The sequence below is a fragment of the Falco naumanni genome, chromosome 12 (genome assembly GCF_017639655.2).
Source record: "Falco naumanni isolate bFalNau1 chromosome 12, bFalNau1.pat, whole genome shotgun sequence".
Classification (NCBI taxonomy): domain Eukaryota; kingdom Metazoa; phylum Chordata; class Aves; order Falconiformes; family Falconidae; genus Falco; species Falco naumanni.
In genome coordinates this window covers 33,535,695-33,553,143 of record NC_054065.1, presented here as the reverse complement: position 1 = coordinate 33,553,143, position 17,449 = coordinate 33,535,695, and the positions used below count along the sequence as shown (strand labels likewise).

General features: G+C 55.9%; 1 protein-coding gene across 1 annotated transcript; it reads left to right on the top strand.

The window, feature by feature from the left end:
- Positions 1-543: 543 nt before the first annotated feature.
- Positions 544-16,688, top strand: PEX6 (peroxisomal biogenesis factor 6). Its single transcript, XM_040611513.1, has 17 exons — positions 544-1,436; positions 1,781-1,941; positions 2,646-2,729; positions 4,088-4,190; positions 4,364-4,500; positions 4,584-4,695; positions 7,391-7,599; positions 8,184-8,376; positions 8,755-8,831; positions 8,940-9,072; positions 11,469-11,674; positions 11,765-11,826; positions 12,260-12,368; positions 13,553-13,669; positions 14,299-14,376; positions 15,565-15,704; positions 16,021-16,688. The coding sequence occupies exons 1-17, from the start codon at positions 576-578 to the stop codon at positions 16,155-16,157; spliced, it is 2,919 nt and encodes a 972-aa protein (XP_040467447.1). The 5' UTR covers positions 544-575; the 3' UTR covers positions 16,158-16,688.
- The last annotated feature ends 761 nt before the right edge of the window (positions 16,689-17,449 follow it).

Below are 17,449 nucleotides of genomic sequence, written 5' to 3'. Positions count from 1 at the left end.
TCAGAGTGAGCCAGCTTCTGGCAGAGGACACAGGCGCGGATGAGAGGCTCTGAATTCCTCCTGGCTGCTCCTTTTCAAGGTTAGTCCAGCACTAACACCAAGCACGTTCTTACGAATCAAGCGCATGTCTTTAGCCCACAAAATCTCACCAGGTTGGCACTGGCAAGGACAACCCGTTTTGCTCTGGGTGTGCACCATTTCCCTCTCATTCCATGTTCAGCCGGCGTGAGGCTCAGGGAGGGCTGGGCCGCAAAGGCCTCACCTGCCATTTTTGGCCCCATTCCCCCCCTTTCCCACCTTCCGCAGCCGTGGCACCAGGGCCCGGGGAGCGCCGGGGCAGCGGGGCCTGGCGCAGACCCTGCCCGAGGCGAGGCCCCCCGAGCCGCCGGGCGAGCTGCCCGTGGCCCGCGGTGCCGCCGCTGCGGGGTAAGCCGCTGCCGCACACCAGCCCTACGCTCCCCGGCCGCCCGGGGCCGCTCTGCGCCGCCGCTCGCAGGCCGTGGCGGAGCCTGCGCGCCGCGGCCACTCTAGCCGCGCCCCTCAGTGGTGGCGGGCGGGCCCGCCCCCGCGGCCCCATGGCGGTGGCGGTGCTGCGGCCGCTGGACGCCCCGCCGGCGGAGCTAGCGCCCGGCACCGCGCTGCTACTGGCGCCGCCGCCGCTGTGCGCGGCGCTGCGCGGGCGGGGCGGCGGGCTGGTGCTGGCGGTGCGGCCGGCGGGGCGCGGCGGGGCGCAGGCCGTGCTGCTGAGCGCCGTGGCGCTGGAGGGCGGCGGGCGGCGGGGAGCGGAGCTGTGGCTGCGCGGGGCGCTGCTGCGGCGTCTGGGGCTGGCGGCCGGCCGGCGGGTGGCCGTATGGCCCGTGCGCCGCCCGCCGGCCCTGGCCTGGGTGCTGCTGGGCTCGGCGGGGCGGGCGGCGAGGCCGACGGGCGGCGCGGTGCTGGCGCGGCGGGGCGAGGCGCTGCCGGGGCCGGGCCCGGGCCCGGGCCCGCTGGTGCTGGAGGCGCGGCCCGCGCTGCAGGGGCTGCTGGGTAGCGGCACGCGCACGGCGCTCGCCCCCCCGCCGCCCGCCGGCGCCCCCTGTCGGCGCCCCGCCGCGCCGCCCCTCGTCTCCCGCTTCGCCGCCGCCGGGCCCGGGCGGGAGGCGGCGGCGGCCCCGCGGCTGCGGGCGGTTCCCGGCGGCGGGCCGGGCGGCGGGGCGGAGGTGTGGGTGAGCCGGCGGGGGCTGCTGGCGGTGGGGCTGTTCCAGGGGGAGTGGGTGCGGGTGGGCGCCGAGGGGGCGGACCGCGAGCACCTGGCGGCGTTGTTGGCCCGCCCGCCCGCCTGGGAGTTCCCGCGGGCCGCCCGCCGCGGCCTGCACGACGGCGCCGCCCTGCTGGCCCCCGCCCTGGCCTTCAACCTAGGCTGCGACCCCGCCGCTGCTGCGCTCCTCCGCCTGCGGGTGAGCCGGGGCCGGGGGCTTGGGGTGGGCCCAGGGGGCTGGGGGCCGGGGTGAGCCGGGCCCGTGGGTGGGTGGCTGGGGGCCGAGGTGGGCCGGGCCCGGGGGGCTGAGAGCCGGGGTGAGCCGGGGCCGGGGGCCGGGGTTGGGCCGGGGTGAGCTGTGCCTGGGGGGCTGGGGGCTGAGGGCCGGGGTGAGCTGAGCTGAGAGCCTGGGGGCTGGGGCCGGGGCCAGGTCGTGGTGGGCTGGGGCCAAGGTGAGTTGGGCCTTGGGGGCCGGGGTGAGCCGGGGCTGGGGGCCAGGGGCCAGTCTGGTGGGGCCTGACGCTGGGCCCTCTCCCCCCACAGAGGTACGAAAGGGCCGGGGCAGCGGATGGGAAGGGCAGCCGCTCGGTGCTGGCCGTGCCGCCCTTCGCCAAGGAGCTGCGCCTGGAAATGGTCCGCTCGCCAGCCTACAGCACCCGAGGGGGCTACGATGGTGTCCTCTCCAAGCACTTTGAGACGCCGCGGTGAGCTGCCCAGTGCTGTGGGGCCCTGGGGTGCGCTGGTGGTGCCAGGCCCGAGGCATGCTGCTGGCGCACCCCCTCAGCACCTCGCTGTGGATGCTTAGTAGGCTGACGGTGTCCCCTTGTGCTATCTCCTGGCGCCTCCTGTCCTGTCCTTCCAGAGTTGTATTCAAGTCTCTTTCCTCATGATCTACCACAAAGTGGATCTGCCTCTGGCTGAGGACTGTGGGCTCCCAGGTGCTGCCCGCAAACCTCCGTTCTGGGGCACGTTTGTAACCCTGCTTTTCAGCCTCGAATGGAGTAATCGGGAGACGGGATGTGTTGCCATCCTCCCGCACAACACCTGCCCCCAAGCCTCTTTCATCCTGCTGCTGAGGCTTTCTGCTGGAATTATACTCACCTGTTCCGGGGATAAGGAGGCTATTTTGTCTGGAAGGGGCACTCTTAAATGGCACTCATCTTCTGTACCCTTCCCAAAAGGTTCCTCTTAATAGTCTGGATGCACCTACTTGTACCCAGTGTGTGCTTAAACTTTCAGTGGCTATTTATAGTTTTATTTACAGGAAAGGAATGAGTTGGTACGAATAGCTGCATTATTTTCTGTAAAAACAGTTGTGATATGGGGCAGGGAAAACACTCAACGCAACCAGGATTTACTCTCACTGCTGAAACTCCCTGCTTTTTTTTTTTTTTTTTTTTTTTTGTAGGCTTGTCCAGGAGGGAGACATCCTGTGTGTTCCAACATTTGGATATGCTGAGTTTTTAGAAGTAAATGCAGACAAATTCCTAAGGTAGGTGGCAACCTCTGTGACACCGGTACTGCAAGAGAAAAGATACTTTTCTGACACCAACTCTCTTGAAATGAGACAGTTCATTCCATTCTGATCTGTCCCTGGATTTCAGAGTTTATCTGCCTCTTTCTTTAGGGGGAAGAGGGAAATGCTTTTGTTGGATTATGGAAGGCTGCAGCTAAGAGGGAGGCCTCCCTTAGCTCATTTGAATAGTCATGGAGGGAAGGAAGGAAAAAGAGAGAAACTGATGAGGAAAAAGACTAAAGAGGAAGGGGTCACTCGAGGACAGCCAGTGCTACATAAAGAAAGCAAAGTGGAAGGTGGGCTTGTAAACGGGTGACAGACAACAAAGTGTGAATATAACCTCTTACAGTTCACCTTAGGATAACTTTCTGTTTGGCTGCCAATTCTGCCTTTCTTGGTTTTGCTCATATGGCTTTGAAACAGTTCAGTGCTAAGTGCAAGTCAGCACTCTGTCAGGATAGGGGTGCTTTCGGTGGGTTTTGGCTGGTGGCAATGTAAATGCTTCATCTGTGTCACAGAGGGGGCTGCCTTGGGTAACTGATGCATGTTCTGTGAATAATTGCCTTGAATCATTCATCTGGGCTGTACCAGTGACATGTTGTAACACTACCCAGCTCCGCTATGTATTTTAAAATTCAGTAGTTTTATAGCACTGCTGTGATGAGCATTTTCTAGGCTGTTCCTCAGAGGGAGGCAGGAAGCACAAGTCTTCTGTTGTGGAAGCTTCTGTTACATATTAGCCATGGGGCAAGCCAGAGAAGATAGCAGAGTTCATGGGACCTAAAGAGCTTGGAACTGTGTTGGGGTGCAAGTGATAGAATTACTCAGGGTGGAGAAAATCCTGGAGGAAACCTCTGCAGATCCCTTAATCTGTCCAGTGGGATATCAATGTGGATGTGTTTTTCCTGTGGGATGTTCAGGGCAGGGTGCTTGTAAGGCCCTTGTGGTTTTTGGGTGAGTCCTTGTCTGCAGCTTAGATGACTCTGTGCCGTAAGATTTTATACACTGCAGGTGAATCTCTGCGGAGTTGTTGTGAGGCAAGCAATGGCACAAAAAGGAATGGCTTGAGCTCCTGGATAGGTGAAATAAGGTTAGTACAGCTGCAGTCTTGCAAACTGAAGCCACTAGCAGAAGCTGTAACTGTTGACAGTCCTGTTGGTCTGCCTGGCCAGACAGCAGAGCAGGATCCATAAAGGATCCATGTGGGGCCTGGGAGAGGGCAAGAGTATCTCTGCTTACCTGTGCCATTCAGCTGTTGTTTTGTTGACAGCTGTGGTGTTCCTGCCTTCCAAGATCTTGATGCAGCAATTTAGACTGCTTGTTTTTTCCCTTAGGTGGCCAGAGCTTTACTTCAAAGTGAGGAAGGTTTTAGGCATGGTGGAAGGCGAGCAGTCGGAGGGTTATCTGGTGGACACCCAGAACACCTCTCTCTATCTGGTAAGGTGTCAATGGAGAGCAGGGAGGGTGTACAGGAGATCCAAGGCTGAGGTTGTGCTGTGGGTGACGAAGGGACCTGTGGAGGCCTGGCATTTCAGGACAGACTTTGACACTTGGTACCTGTCTTTTCTCAGGTGGTGTTCCACAGAGCTCTATTTTTCCTTTCCTCACAGGTGGGTTCAACAAACAGCACCGTTCCATCTGCCCCAGCCTATAACAGCCATGAGTTCTGGAGCAGTTTGTCTCCTGCTGGACTTTCTGATGTTGTGAAGCAGCTCTGTGAAGCTCTTCGGCCTCACCTGAACAGTCGGTGAGCCAGAATTCCTTCTAGCAAGCCGAGGCGAGCTGGAACCCTGCTCCCCAGTCAGTGGAAGAACTACCTCTGTGTTACAGGGCAGGTGCACTGAGCGGGGCCGGCAGCATACTCCTCTCAGGGCCAAGTGGCAGTGGGAAGCTGGTGGTTGTCAGAGCTGTGTGCAGCTGCCTCAACCTCCACCTTTTCAAGGTAATTCCTTCTGCGGTCAGTTGATTGGCAGATTTATAACATAGAAAGAATTATGGAGATGTTCTTTAAGGTAGCCACACCCACACCCCTGCTGCAACTGTGACACGAGCCTACCCAGAAGCTGCTCCCATGCGCATGTGCAGACAAAAGGAGTGCGAGTATGCTGAGCTTAGCTCTGGTGTGGATTATGACTGCTGGTGGGCCGAACCTCAGAGCAACCGTTTGGATCAGCCTAAAGGTCCATCTAGCCCCATGTCTGAAACTGGCTGGTAGCAGATGGTCAGGAGCACAAGCATGAAGAGATGTTTCCTCTGGCATGTACTCTCCACTGCTCTGTAATCAGTAATTTAGAGATCTCTTGGCCCAGGGGTGTGTGTGCATTTGTACCTTTCTTTACTGATTCTTGCTATTATTGCTGTCAGCCTGCTGAACTTTACCAATACCTGCAATACATGGTGGTGTTTTATCAGACTGACTTGCTGTCAGTTGGTAGGGCATTGAGTTGATGCTATACCGCAGAGCTTGGCAGTAACTGAAAAGGGGTGATGAAGGCAAGAACTGTGGTGGCAACGGGTGTTTTCAGTTGCCCCTGCATAGGCTAGGCAAAAGGCATGTTGGAAAGTGAGGCAGAGATGATGCTGAGATCTTTTCCAGCTGGGTGAGGGGCCTAGAAAAGAAACGCAGCCCTGGGTTTGATAACAGTATGTGTGCCAGATCTGGTTCAATATCTCACGGCCTGTAGAAGAGCTTCCTTGTAACTGTGTTCACATTCACCGCCCTCCCAAGAGCAAAAAAGCCCCCAGATCTTCCATAGCAGTGCTTGGCTCCTGAAAGGGGAGCAACATCAAAACAATGTTTCTTTAGAAAGAATCAGCCAAGGTAAGGAAGTGTTACATCTGCTGTGGAGGTGAATGAGGGATGCCAGGCCACACCGTGAGGCCACTGTGCAGATACAGTCTGGAATGGGCTTGAGAAAAGTAAATGGAAGACAAAACAGATGAACAGCAGGGAAAGGGCAGTTGCTGAAAACAAGAGGCATTCTTCAAGGGGCACCAGCCTGTAGGAGGTTAGAGTGAAGGTTAGAGTTGGCACAATCTGGGATGACTTCCAGGGGGTTTCTGAAACAGAAAGACTTGGAAGAAGGAAGATGAAGAGAGCCGGAAGGTTCCTTTTTGTGGAAGGAAAATGTAGGCTTGCTCTTTTTTTGTGGATATTTTTTAGAGTAAACTTGTAGAAAAGAAGCTAAGCATTTTGGATATTTGGGTTTTCATCTGTTTAGAAGTTGGGTCCTGCTAAGTTGACATCGGTCTCTTTAACTGTTCTTTTCTAGCCAAGTAAAACCGTAACAGTGGGTCAGTGGGGGAGGTGGATAGAGCCTTGAGCAGCTGCTCTGCAGCTCATTTGGACATGATCCTTAGTGGTGCTGAGCTCTTACTCTTCTGCAGATGTGCCGTAGCTCTGGGGATCCAGTACGAGATTGCAGAGACTTCACAGCATCTTCAGATCCATGTACAGGATATGTTTGGGTGCACTGTGGCTCTGCCATGTCCTGGCAGGTGGCCTCAGGTTCTAGTGTGATGCGCAAAGCTGCAGCTCTGGTTTTAGTTTGGGTGCTGCTTTTTAAGACTAACGCTCTTACTACTGAAGCTGGAGGTATTTGTTTTTTCTCCTTTGCCAGCTCTTACACCCTCCTTTTCTCACTTAGTGCTGTGCTTATGTTACTGTTGCACCTTCTCTTCCCTTCCTCTGGCTGTTCTGCCTGCTTTTCTACCAGGACACACCGTATCTTCCGTACCGTAATCTCCACCACTTGACGATCAGCAGTTTTTTATCTTTTCTCTCTGCCCTTCTGTACTTGCATACAGATACTGCTGCCGTTTGGCTGTGCCTGCCTGCCAGAACCACAACTCCTGGGTTTTTTTCTGTAGTACACAGAGCACGGGAGTTCCTCTGCTCTGCTTCCCCATCCTTACCCTTTACATCAACTCTTGAGACATTCTCCCTGCTCCAGGCTACCCTTTGCAAGAATGAGGCCCAGGGAATCCCAGTGATGGTTTGGCTCTCCCTATGTGACCTCGCAGCAGCAGGAGGCAGCACTGCCCATTTCCAGCAGTGTTCAAGCTGCTGTTCAAGGCTCACCAGTCACCTCTCCCTTTTGGATGACTTAAGTGTTTGCTTTGTAAACAGTGTCTGGGCCTCTAGCCACCCCTAACTTCCCCCCGCCCTGCCCCATACCTTCTACCTTCCTCCTGCACTTTGAGCCTGTGCAGCACTGGGTTGAACAGTTTCCTGAGCCTCCCCCTCTGCTCTTTGCACTGTTGCACTGAGACACTGTTCTCCCTGTCTTGGCCACTTCCATGACTCCTCCATCCCTTCCAGCTTAGGTTGCTGAGCTGTGACACATGCTGTATCGATTTCTCTGGTCCGTTGGCCTCACCTTTGTCAGACTAGACCCTCCTGCGCCCCTCACCTCCTGTAGAGAAGCAAGAAACAGCCATTTGTCCACGTTGGAGAGTCCTGAATGTGTCTATTTTGAATATGTCCTGAATGCGTCTCTGGGAAACATCCACTTCTATCTCCTTCCAGCTGTGAATTGTTCTTGGAAAGCTTTGTGGAAGTGAACGTTGTCCCAGATCCGCCCAGCTGTGCGTGTTGCAACCACCACAGACTGTGTGTTGTGTGGTCTGTCTCGCAGGTTGATTGCGTTAGTTTGTGCAGTGACACCAGTGGAGCCACAGAGGAGAAAGTACAGATGGCCTTCGCCCAGGCCCAGCAGTATCATCCATGCGTGCTTCTGCTGAAAGACATTGAGGTGCTTGGCAAAGACCGGGACAGGCTAGTAGAGGATGCCAGGGTCACCACTACTCTGAGACAGCTGCTCCTGGACAGAGACCCAGCACTGAGGTATGGACCCAGCAGGTTTTCTGTAGGCATCCAAGGTGATGGTTTGCTTCTGGCATTCCTAGGGCAGCAGTCACTGTTACGTCAAGGTGACTGATTGTTAATGTGCCTGGTTTTATTTTTAATCTGGTGGACTCTTTCCCAGTTTTGCTTTGTTTACTTCAGAGGACCCTTGTTCTTTCAGCTTAGTGGCAGAGGTTGTCATGGAGGTTTGTTGTCTGAAGCTGGTTTCTGAGTTGTTCAGATGCACAAGCCCATCATGTTTGCTGTGAGGCACACCAAAGGTCACAGGAACCCTGCAAGGGAGCTGGGGGCCCAGGAGGAGCTTGAGGCTGATGACTGGTAGCAGGGTGCAGAAGGCAGTTATCAAGTGAAGATGTGACTTGAAGGCTCTTGACTTGGACACACAGCACCGAAAGCAGTTCAGTGGCAAGGTGGAGGAGTGTGGCTGCAAGACACCTTGGCCAGTATCTGTGTGTTTCCTGGAGGAAAGGCTAGCTGTTGGGGAGCAACTTGTTAGTGATGGCAGTGTAAGAGGGGAGTTTCCATAGAGCTGAGACCATGCACTGTCCCACTTTTCTCAACAGCTGCCCTGTCCTAGTGATCGGCACAACCTGCAAGCCCCAGGATGTTCCTACAGATGTGCAGACTGCTTTCCTTCACGAAGTGAAAATGGAAGCCCCGTCAGAAGAGCAGAGGAGGTTGATGCTGAGCATGCTGACAGCCAGTATGCCTCTGGGCAAAGAAGTGAGCCTATCCAAGCTGGCCCGCAGGACTGCAGTGAGTGAAACCACAGCAGCATGTGGAGATGGGCTGGCTGGGAGTGCTGGGCCAGCCTCCTCCACCTGGCCATGGAGAAAGGGAGCAATTCCCACAGCCCAGTCCACTTCTTCAGTGGTTGACCCTGGTCCTCAGATGTCAGCTTTAACTGCAGGTTTCTAGTGCCTAAGGACTGCACAGCTTTTGCAGAGGCATTGGCTGATGCTTAGCTCTGCTGGAAGACAGAGCCAATAGAAAAAAAAGAAGCTAAAGCCTTCAACCAGGGCACAGACGTGCAAAGAACAGCTCTGCAAGGAATTTTTCCCCATACACCTTTTATGACCTAGCTGGAGCTGTGTTCAGGGACTGAACTGATGCTGTTTGTTTCCGCATTCACAGGGTTTTGTGCTGGGAGATTTCTGTGCCTTGTTATCCCACAGCAGCCGGGCGGCTTGCACCCGCATCCAGACCTTGAGGTAGCACAGGCAACAGGGCAGGAGGTGGGGTGGGCAGGGGCTGCAGCCAGCCTGGTAATGCTGGGAGTGGGGCAGAGCCTGAGTCCTTCCCTTCTCTTCCTTTCCCAGTTTCCCAGGTGGACTGAGTGAGGAAGTGGAGAGAGATTTTTGCACTGCTGGGTTCCCAGTGCTTGAGGAGGATTTTAGTGTTGCGCTGGACCAGCTGCACAGCACCCATTCACAGGCAGTGGGAGCCCCGAAGGTAGGATGCTGGGGCAGGGGAAGGGTGGTTGGCTCTCCAGAGCTGTACGGCTCAAGATACCTCTCTCAGACCTTGCCACATGGGGGGGGCTGTGCTTTGGCACATCACTTGCCGCTGTGTCCTTCCACACAGTCCTCTTCCCCCACTAGCACTTTTCACCCTCTTGGCTTTGAATTTGGTGAGGGAAGCCCTTGCTGCTCTATTTGGAGAGCTCAGCTGGCTAGTGCCGTGGGGGTGCCAGCTGTGCAGCTCAGCCTTTCGAGGGACAAAGGCAACTGCAGGCTGGCTGCCCTGCTGAGGTCTCTCTAGCCGTATGGGATATGGGAACAGAGAGGCTGGGGCACAAACTGGTGCGGGAGAGTTTCCCCTCATGTGTTAGAAGCCTTGTACTTGATCCCTGGCCTTGGATACTGCTGGAGCCAGCACTGGTTTTTCTGACAGCTGGGCAGCTTGAAGAGCTTGGGCGTTCTTCAGGGAAAGGGGCATGGAGTATCAGAGAAAGCCAGCAGAGTCAGCTTCTTGGGAGGGGCGTGATCTGCCTCTGGCAGCTTGTCACCCCTGGAAACAGCATTTGGGGTGACTGCTTTTGCTGGGTAACGTGGTGTTAGGACCAAGTGAGGTGATCGGAGCCTTTTCTCCTTTGCTGCCTTTGGGTGCGAATGACTGAGCTCGGCACAGGGCAGGAAATGCTGGCCTCCGAGCAGTTACTCTGGTGCTTTCCCCAGCTGCCCGCTCGCAGTCCTGCCCTAGCAGGATGATGCTTTGCTGGCGTCATCACCCAGGAGCTCCTCCAGGACTTCATTCATAAATGTACTAGAGAGTGAAATGAGCTCTGCTTTGAGGCACGTTTGCCAAGTTTGCTGTAAGATGAATAGTAACCACAGAGCATGCTCGGCAGTGAGTGGTGTGAATGGGAGCTAATTTTGTTTGCATTTTACAGTCCTTTATCAATTTCTCAGTAATTGGCTGCAGTTCAGAAAGCCCATTAGCAAACCTGAATACTCTCAACACACATAACTTTAAATTCTGTGCTTACATGTTATGGCTAGTCACACATTTCTTTGCAGTTGAAGCCTGAGCCTCCTAGAAAGAACTAATTTCAAACCTCCAGTTACTAGCAGTGTCTGCAACATGTCCTAGACTTACAGTGTTCTCCCCTGAAAACAGCCCTGCTGCAGTTTTCCAGCTCCTGTGCTAGTGTCTGTAGGGCTTTTTCTAGTGAGGCAGTATAAGCAAGAGTGCAGAGAAGAGGGAAACTCTTCCATTCATTGGCACTGAAGAAGGAGGGCCTGTGACCTTTTGCTTTAAAAGCCTTTTTTTCTGGAAATCCTTATCTTGTCTGACCTGATTTTCCTGGTGGTGGACTTGCTTGGACAGCTGCAGAAACAGCATCAGATAACATCATCTCAAGTGGCAAAGGCAGGAGAGCTAAATTGTCTGAGGGGGAAAGAATTTTGCTCTAGCCTATTTTTAAACTCGTGGTTTGTGCTGACACCTGTTCTGCAGCCAGCCAGCAGCTGGGGGGAAGTGTTCTGGGGCTTTGCTTTCCCTGTGCACTCCCAGGAGAGCTGCTTTGGCGCTCAGGAGGATCCGTCGTGCAGACTGTGGCATTCCTGTTATTTCTAAAGCTGTGAGCTGAGCAGAAGCGTCCTCCAAAATTGTTTTGCTCAGCATAAAGTGGCACAGTTCACCCTTCTCAAGTTTGCTGCCTTTCCTCTTTTTGCAGTGATCCTTTGCATGTTTGCAGTTGACCCCATCCCTATCTATTTCGTGTAAGCATCCGTGGACTTTGTTCTTGCATCCCCCTTTTCGAAAGCAGCTGGTTTTCTGTACAGTGTCCTCCAGGATGTCCCTCTCACATCCTTCACGTGACAGAGGTCCTAGTAGGCCAGGTTTTGTTGCTCTGGTGTGAAGCCCTTTTACAGCCTCACTGCCCTGGGACACAAGGTGCCCTGGGTCTGTGTTTCTTTTTCTTTTCTTTTCTTCCCGCTGCCTCCCCTTCTCTTATTTTTGCCTTCCCTCGTGCATCCCAAGGGCTGCATACAGCAGGTCTCTCTCGCCGCAGAGCTGCAGGCAACCCTGGCAGATACTTTCCCAGGGTATTTTTGCTGATACGAGGTGCAATGAAGGATTGGAGACAAGGTGGCATGCTGTGAGTGCAGCTTGCCTGGGGACACATGGAGTTTATTTTCCGCATTACAAAGCTCAGGAGAGGGGAAATGTGGATGCTGGGTGATCCCACAACTGGGGTGGCTGGGCTGTGCAGCGTGGTGCTGACTTGCTGCATAGCCAGACACAGCTGACAGCACAAGGGACTGATGACTGGAGCAAGCGCTGCCAAGGTGTGCTCGGGACTCAGGAAGAAGTGCTGATGGGGATTCTTCCTCTCTTGGCAGATCCCCTCTGTGTCCTGGCAGGATGTTGGTGGGCTCCAGGAGGCAAAGAAAGAGATCCTGGACACTATCCAATTGCCCTTGGAGCACCCGGAGCTGTTGTCACTGGGTCTGTGCCGCTCTGGTCTGCTGTTGTATGGGCCTCCAGGGACAGGGAAGACCTTGCTGGCAAAAGCCGTGGCAACCACATGTGCCATGACATTCCTTAGGTGAAGAGTGGGGGGGTCATGTAATGGGACTGACATTATCCTGGCAGCGGATGGGCATCCTCTAACTGTCTCCTTCTCCCTGCCCCACAGTGTGAAAGGGCCAGAGCTTATCAACATGTACATTGGGCAAAGTGAGGAGAACGTGCGTAATGGTGAGGAGATGCATCCTGCTCCTGCATGTGGGAAGACGGGGCATTTCTGTGGTGCTGGAGGGAAAGAAGTGGTGCTTAAACCCCTCTTCCCAACTCCCACCCCCACCTGCCAGTGAGGGCATGAACCCAGCTGTCTCCTATGCCCAGCCTGTTCCCTGCTGTGCTGCAGCTTCCCCTCCTGTCACTCTTATCCCTGGTTTTCCTGATGGGACAATAGCCCCTCAGAGACACAGCTGAGCCTCAGGGCCCGTTGTGCTGGGTGCTGCCTGTCCCCACTGCTACTGAGCCCCTTGGGCAGGAGCAAGTTGGTGGTGGTGAGGCAGTGAGCTGCTGGTTTCTATCCACAGCTCTTCCCTGCTGGTGATACAGTGGGTCCTGTTGCTGTTGACTGCTCCGCCAGGTCTTTCTCATCTTCTGTGCTGTCTCCTTCCAGTGTTTGCCAGAGCAAAGGCAGCTGCACCCTGCATTATCTTCTTCGATGAGCTGGATTCCCTGGCCCCCAGTCGTGGGCGGAGTGGAGATTCGGGGGGTGTCATGGACAGGTGAGTGAGTATTGTGTGTTCATGGGAGAGCAGCATACCCACCGCAGATGGGAGGGGGATGTATGGGATTGCCCTGCAAGGCAGAGTCCATCTGAGCTATCTTTCTCTACTTTTTCCCTCCCTGCTCCCTTCAGCTCCTCTGCATGGCCTGTCCACTCTCGCTGGACATTAGTACTGCTGTTTGCATTGCTGCAGATTCCCGATTGCCCAAGCTTGTTGTGCAAACATTTGGTTAAGACAGAGTCTCCTCCAGCTGCTTCTGTGGCTGCCAGCTGCTCCCTTTGGCCTCTCCAAGGTCATCCTTCACACCCCTACTGTGCGCTCCTCCCATTAGCTGCTGTGTCCCTGCGGTGGGAAACCTTTCAGCTGCCTCTTGTAGAAGCAAAGTCTGTACAGCTTGGAATTACCCAGAAACGAGGTTATTTCCCCCAGGCCTCCTCTGCTGAGCTGATGGTCCTCATCCAATGTTCCTCTCCATCCATGAGGGATTTTGCAGAGTTTTCCAATGACACCATGGGCCCCTGGCATCCATCTTCACAACCCCAAACCAGCAGCTCTGGAAGGGGCTGGGTATGGTGCCCATTGGTCACCTCAGGTGATCCCAGAACCTGGTAGAGATACCGCCATTCCAGAAGGTCTGTGCAGTACTGTGCTGCCAGACCAGCCTAAGCCACGTGGCCACAGACTAGATCTGCAACACATGCTGTGCGCAGCCCTGAGGACTGTTTGGCGGTGTCACTGGCCTGGCACGGCCGGTCAGGGCATTCTGGCAGCAAAACCTGCTGGGCAGAACCACACAGCGGGGAGAGTTGGGACCAGTCAGCGTGTCTGAGTGGGAAACCTGAGCTGCAGCCCTGCGTGCCTGCCTGTGTTTGGTCTGTGTTGCCGCTGTCTGATAGTATAAGCATGTGTGCCCACCCTGAACGGGTTAGAGCCAGGCACAGGCCTGAAGGGCTGTCTTGGTACCGGGGGTTTGCGCTTGCTTTGCAGTGAGCTCGGGCGCTCACTGGCTGTGCTCAACTGGAGGAGCTGGATGGCTCTTCAGGGAAGAGAAACGTGAGCTGGAGCCCAAGACACAGACCTGGCAGTGGCCTTGCTGGTTCCTCTTTTTGTTTGGCAGCTGAGGGTGGCAGTGGGTGAGTTGCCAAGGCCTAGTTGTGAGCGTCCTGTCTTACTCCCCGCAGAGTTGTCTCGCAGCTCCTGGCTGAGCTTGATGGCCTTCATTCCACCAGAGAGGTGTTTGTCATCGGAGCTACGAACAGGCCTGACCTCCTGGACCTGGCTCTGCTCCGGCCGGGCAGGTATGTCGCATCCCGCCCTGCCTCCCTGCAGGGTTGTTCCCCCGAGCTCCCCCAGGCAGTGATGAGCTTGACTGTGCCCTCAGCTCAGCGTGTTCTCTGCACAGAGACATTTCCTAGAGCCCCCTGGCTCTGGCTTGTGGGGGCAGTAGGAAGCCAAGAGGAGGCCGGTGCCTATGGCTGTAGCAGCAGCTCAAGATGCCACTGCTTGTTACCCCCTGCCGCTCTGGTTATCTCCCCAGCCGTGCAGCAGGGGAATAAGGGACCTGCTGTGGCACCAAACCGTTGGGAAGAATTTGCCTCCCAGGGCACGTTCCTCAGAGCTGCCCCCCAGCCTGTCCTCATGCCTGCAGCTTGCCCATCCTGGGGCAGGGCTTCGTATCTGCTGCTGCTGCTGCACCTCACATGGTTCCTGTCAGTGTATTTCTCCTGCCTGCCCTGGTCCCTCTGAAGGGCAGCCCTGCCCTCCACTGCACTGACTGCTTCGCCCCCTCAAGCTTTGTATCATCCACGGACTCGGAAGCAAAAGGAGCTGCCCTAGGGCCACTCTTCAGTCTCTGGTGCACAGGGCTGAGCACCAGTGACAGGTTTGTCTTGGCCTGTTCTCGACTGTCTCTTCTCTCTGCTGACAGGTTTGACAAGCTGGTCTATGTGGGCATAAATGAAGACCGGGAGTCGCAGCTGCAGGTGCTGAGCGCCGTCACCAGGAAGTGAGTGACCCTGTGCTCTCACAGTAGCCTTCTGCCACCACCCAGTGGGTCACAGCCTTCCTGGGGTTGATGCATAGCGTGCTTCAGCTTGGCTTCATGTCTGGGCCCTGGGGAGCACCTGAGTCACTGACCCACAGCCAGCAGGTAGGGGAAGAGGATGGGCAACTTCCATCAACTTCCAGCTGGAGGCTGGTTTTCCTACAAGATGGGAGCAGCTCAGCTGGCTGTCCAGGCAGAAGGGTTGGCAGAGTTCTCCAGTCCCCATACCCACATGCTTTTTTTGAGGAGCTCAGCTGGATCCTAACAGTGTGATGAGACTGCAGGGCAGCAACATAGCAGGAAGTTCCTGTTTGCTTCCTGCAGGATTTCCCCGGTGCATCTGCTGTTTGCAGGTCTGAAGGTGAAGGCAGCTCCATTCGTCTCACTGCCCCTCCTCTTGTGATGCTGAGGGGTGTCCAGCCTGTGTTCTGTGTGTCTGTCCGAATGCTGGTTGCGTGGGATCACCAAGCAGCAGGGTTTGGCTGCTTCCCCGGCTCCTGAACTGTCTCTGGAGGCAGAAAAGCAAGCCCTGCAACTGAGGTGCAGAGGTACCACCCACCGCAGCTGGGTGAGCAGCTGTGACTCTGCCTCTGCAGGGGATCTGTCGTGGATAGCCATGATTGCTGCTGCCTTTGACGATAAGCTAGCAGGAGAGGCCAGGGCGTGGGCTGGCTGTGAGCATCTTTTCACACCGTGTGGCTTGGCAGTCGTGCCCTCCAGCACCATGCTGTTGTTCGTGCTGAAGGAGGCTCACTGTCTGCAGCGTGGCTCTGATGGGATGGTTTGGTGTTACAGTGGTTTATACTGTCTGTAATTAAACATGTTCTTTTCCAGCCCTGGCTGTCGGCTGTTCCCAGGCATGTGGAGTGCTTAATTTCTGTGAGTGAGAACTTCAAGTTGCCTTTGATCCTGCTTAGCAGGAGAGAGGACCTTGCTGTGGGGATGTTTCAAAGAGAAGTCGCTGTGTTGAAAAAATAAACAAACCAATCCCTTTTTTATTATTTTTTTTTTTTTAGCATGCAGAGCACTGTCCAGAAGCAGCTAAACATGGGGCCTCTGATTCCTCCTGCCCAGTCACACTGGCTGCCATGTCTCTCCTGGTCTGCTTTTTATTGTGGATTTTACACCTGCAGTTTTTCCTCTTGGCAGGTTTAACTTGGATCCTTCTGTGAATCTCACCACCATCCTAGAAAAATGCCCGGCTCAGCTGACAGGAGCAGACATCTACTCCCTGTGCTCAGATGCCATGATGTGCGCTGTCAAACGCAAGGTGGAATGGATCGAGGAAGGTAGGAGCCTGGCCCCTACCTGTCCCACGCGTGCTGGGGTGTCCCAGCACAGGTGCAGGGGGGAGAGTCGCTGCTACCAGGAGCTGGGCTGTGTGAGCAGAGCCTTGGCTGCTTTGGGACCCCATCTGAAGGCTGGACTCTGGGTTACTGGCAGGCAGGCACTGTCTGCAGGTGTGATCATGTTCAGTGCTTGGCCCCAGGGTGAGGGACACAGGTTTTCCTCCCAGTCTCCAGTGGCTGGAGAGGGGGCTGTTGGATCTTGCCAGTTGCCCTTGTGCTTGGCTCTCAGGCTCTCCCTGTTCCCTCTCTCGTGCAGGGCTGGATACTGAGAGCTCTGCTCTGATCCTGACCATGGAAGACTTCCTGCAGGCTGCTGCAAGGCTGCAGCCGTCCGTCTCTGAGCAGGAGCTGCTGAGGTACAGACTCATCCAGCAGAAGTTTGCTGCCTGCTAACGCTCGGCAGGGCTGGGACTGCAGGAGTGATGGGGACAGCGCATTAAGGGGTGCGAGAGAAAAGGCACAAACAGGCACCCGCCTGCTCTTCTCCGATGTCTCCTGGGCCCCCTTCTTTCAAGCGTGGGTGGAAGAAGCGGTTGTGCAGTTTCTCAAGCCAAAGCCTCGTGTAAGCGCTGCTCTGCTCAGCCAGGCTAGTGGGAGGTTCTGTGATGGTCCCTCGCATCTCAGGGTGCTTTGTGGCTGTGGGGAGTGTATCAGGGTGACTTCCCCTGCTGGGGGGAAGCGGAGTCTTACAGTTATGGGCAATGTAGGCACATCTCCATAGGTGACAGAGCATTTTTGAGGGAGCAAGGCCCAAACTGCACCCAGTTTGGCAGCAAGAGTAGGGCTGGCAGCAGTTGCTTGTTGGGGTGTCAGCTGCCTGCAAGGGGTGCTGGCCAGAGGGCAGCAGGACGCAGGGCACCACTGCTGCAGCTGGCCTGGACTCAGCGTGGTCTCTCCAAATAAATACAGGCTTTTGGTACTACATACGCACTGCCTGGCCTCGGATCTTTCCTTGCTGGTGGTGCCCGTGGGCTTGGGAAGGTCCTTGTGAGCCCTGCGGGTAGGCTAAGTGCCGCAGAGAGACCATTGTCCTGCAGGTAGAGGGAGGAGTGCACCCATGAACCAGTGGGGTCACCATCCTCTGGCGAAGGTTGCCAGAGTGGCTGGACCTGGAGCGGATGACAAGAGGCTGAGGGAGCAGGGTTTGCTCAGCTGGGAGCTGAGCTCCCTCTGCAGAGGGAGCCCAGTTTCTTCCTGGAGGCACTGGGCAGCAGGCTAAGTGGCAGCAAGGGGAATGGCTGCCGAATTTCCAGACACTGGGAAAAACTTGTCACAGGAAGAGGGTGGGCTCCAGCCTTGGAGATACTCAACCCTTGGCTGGAGCAGCCCAGAGCTACTACGTTGTGCTGAACACCAGTTGGCCCAGACTCCCACCATGAAGTCCTGTCTCACCTCCCGCTGCAGCCTTGTGGCAGCTGCCACCACCACCGTCTGTCCCTTGCTTCCCAGCCTTTGCCGAGATGCCAAATAAATCTGCACTTGAGCCGCGTGTGCCGGGCAGGTGCCTCTGCCAGCTCCCCGCAGCTGCCGGTGTGGCTCCTGGGCAGCCCCCTTACGCTGGGGGGCCTGTGCATGCCCCCCCCTCGTGGGGCCACTGGCGGCAGTTGCGTCCCTGAGCTCAAGGGTGGCTTTTGAGGACCAGCTCCATGCCGAGCTCCCCCCCGACAGGCCGGTTCCCCAGGAGC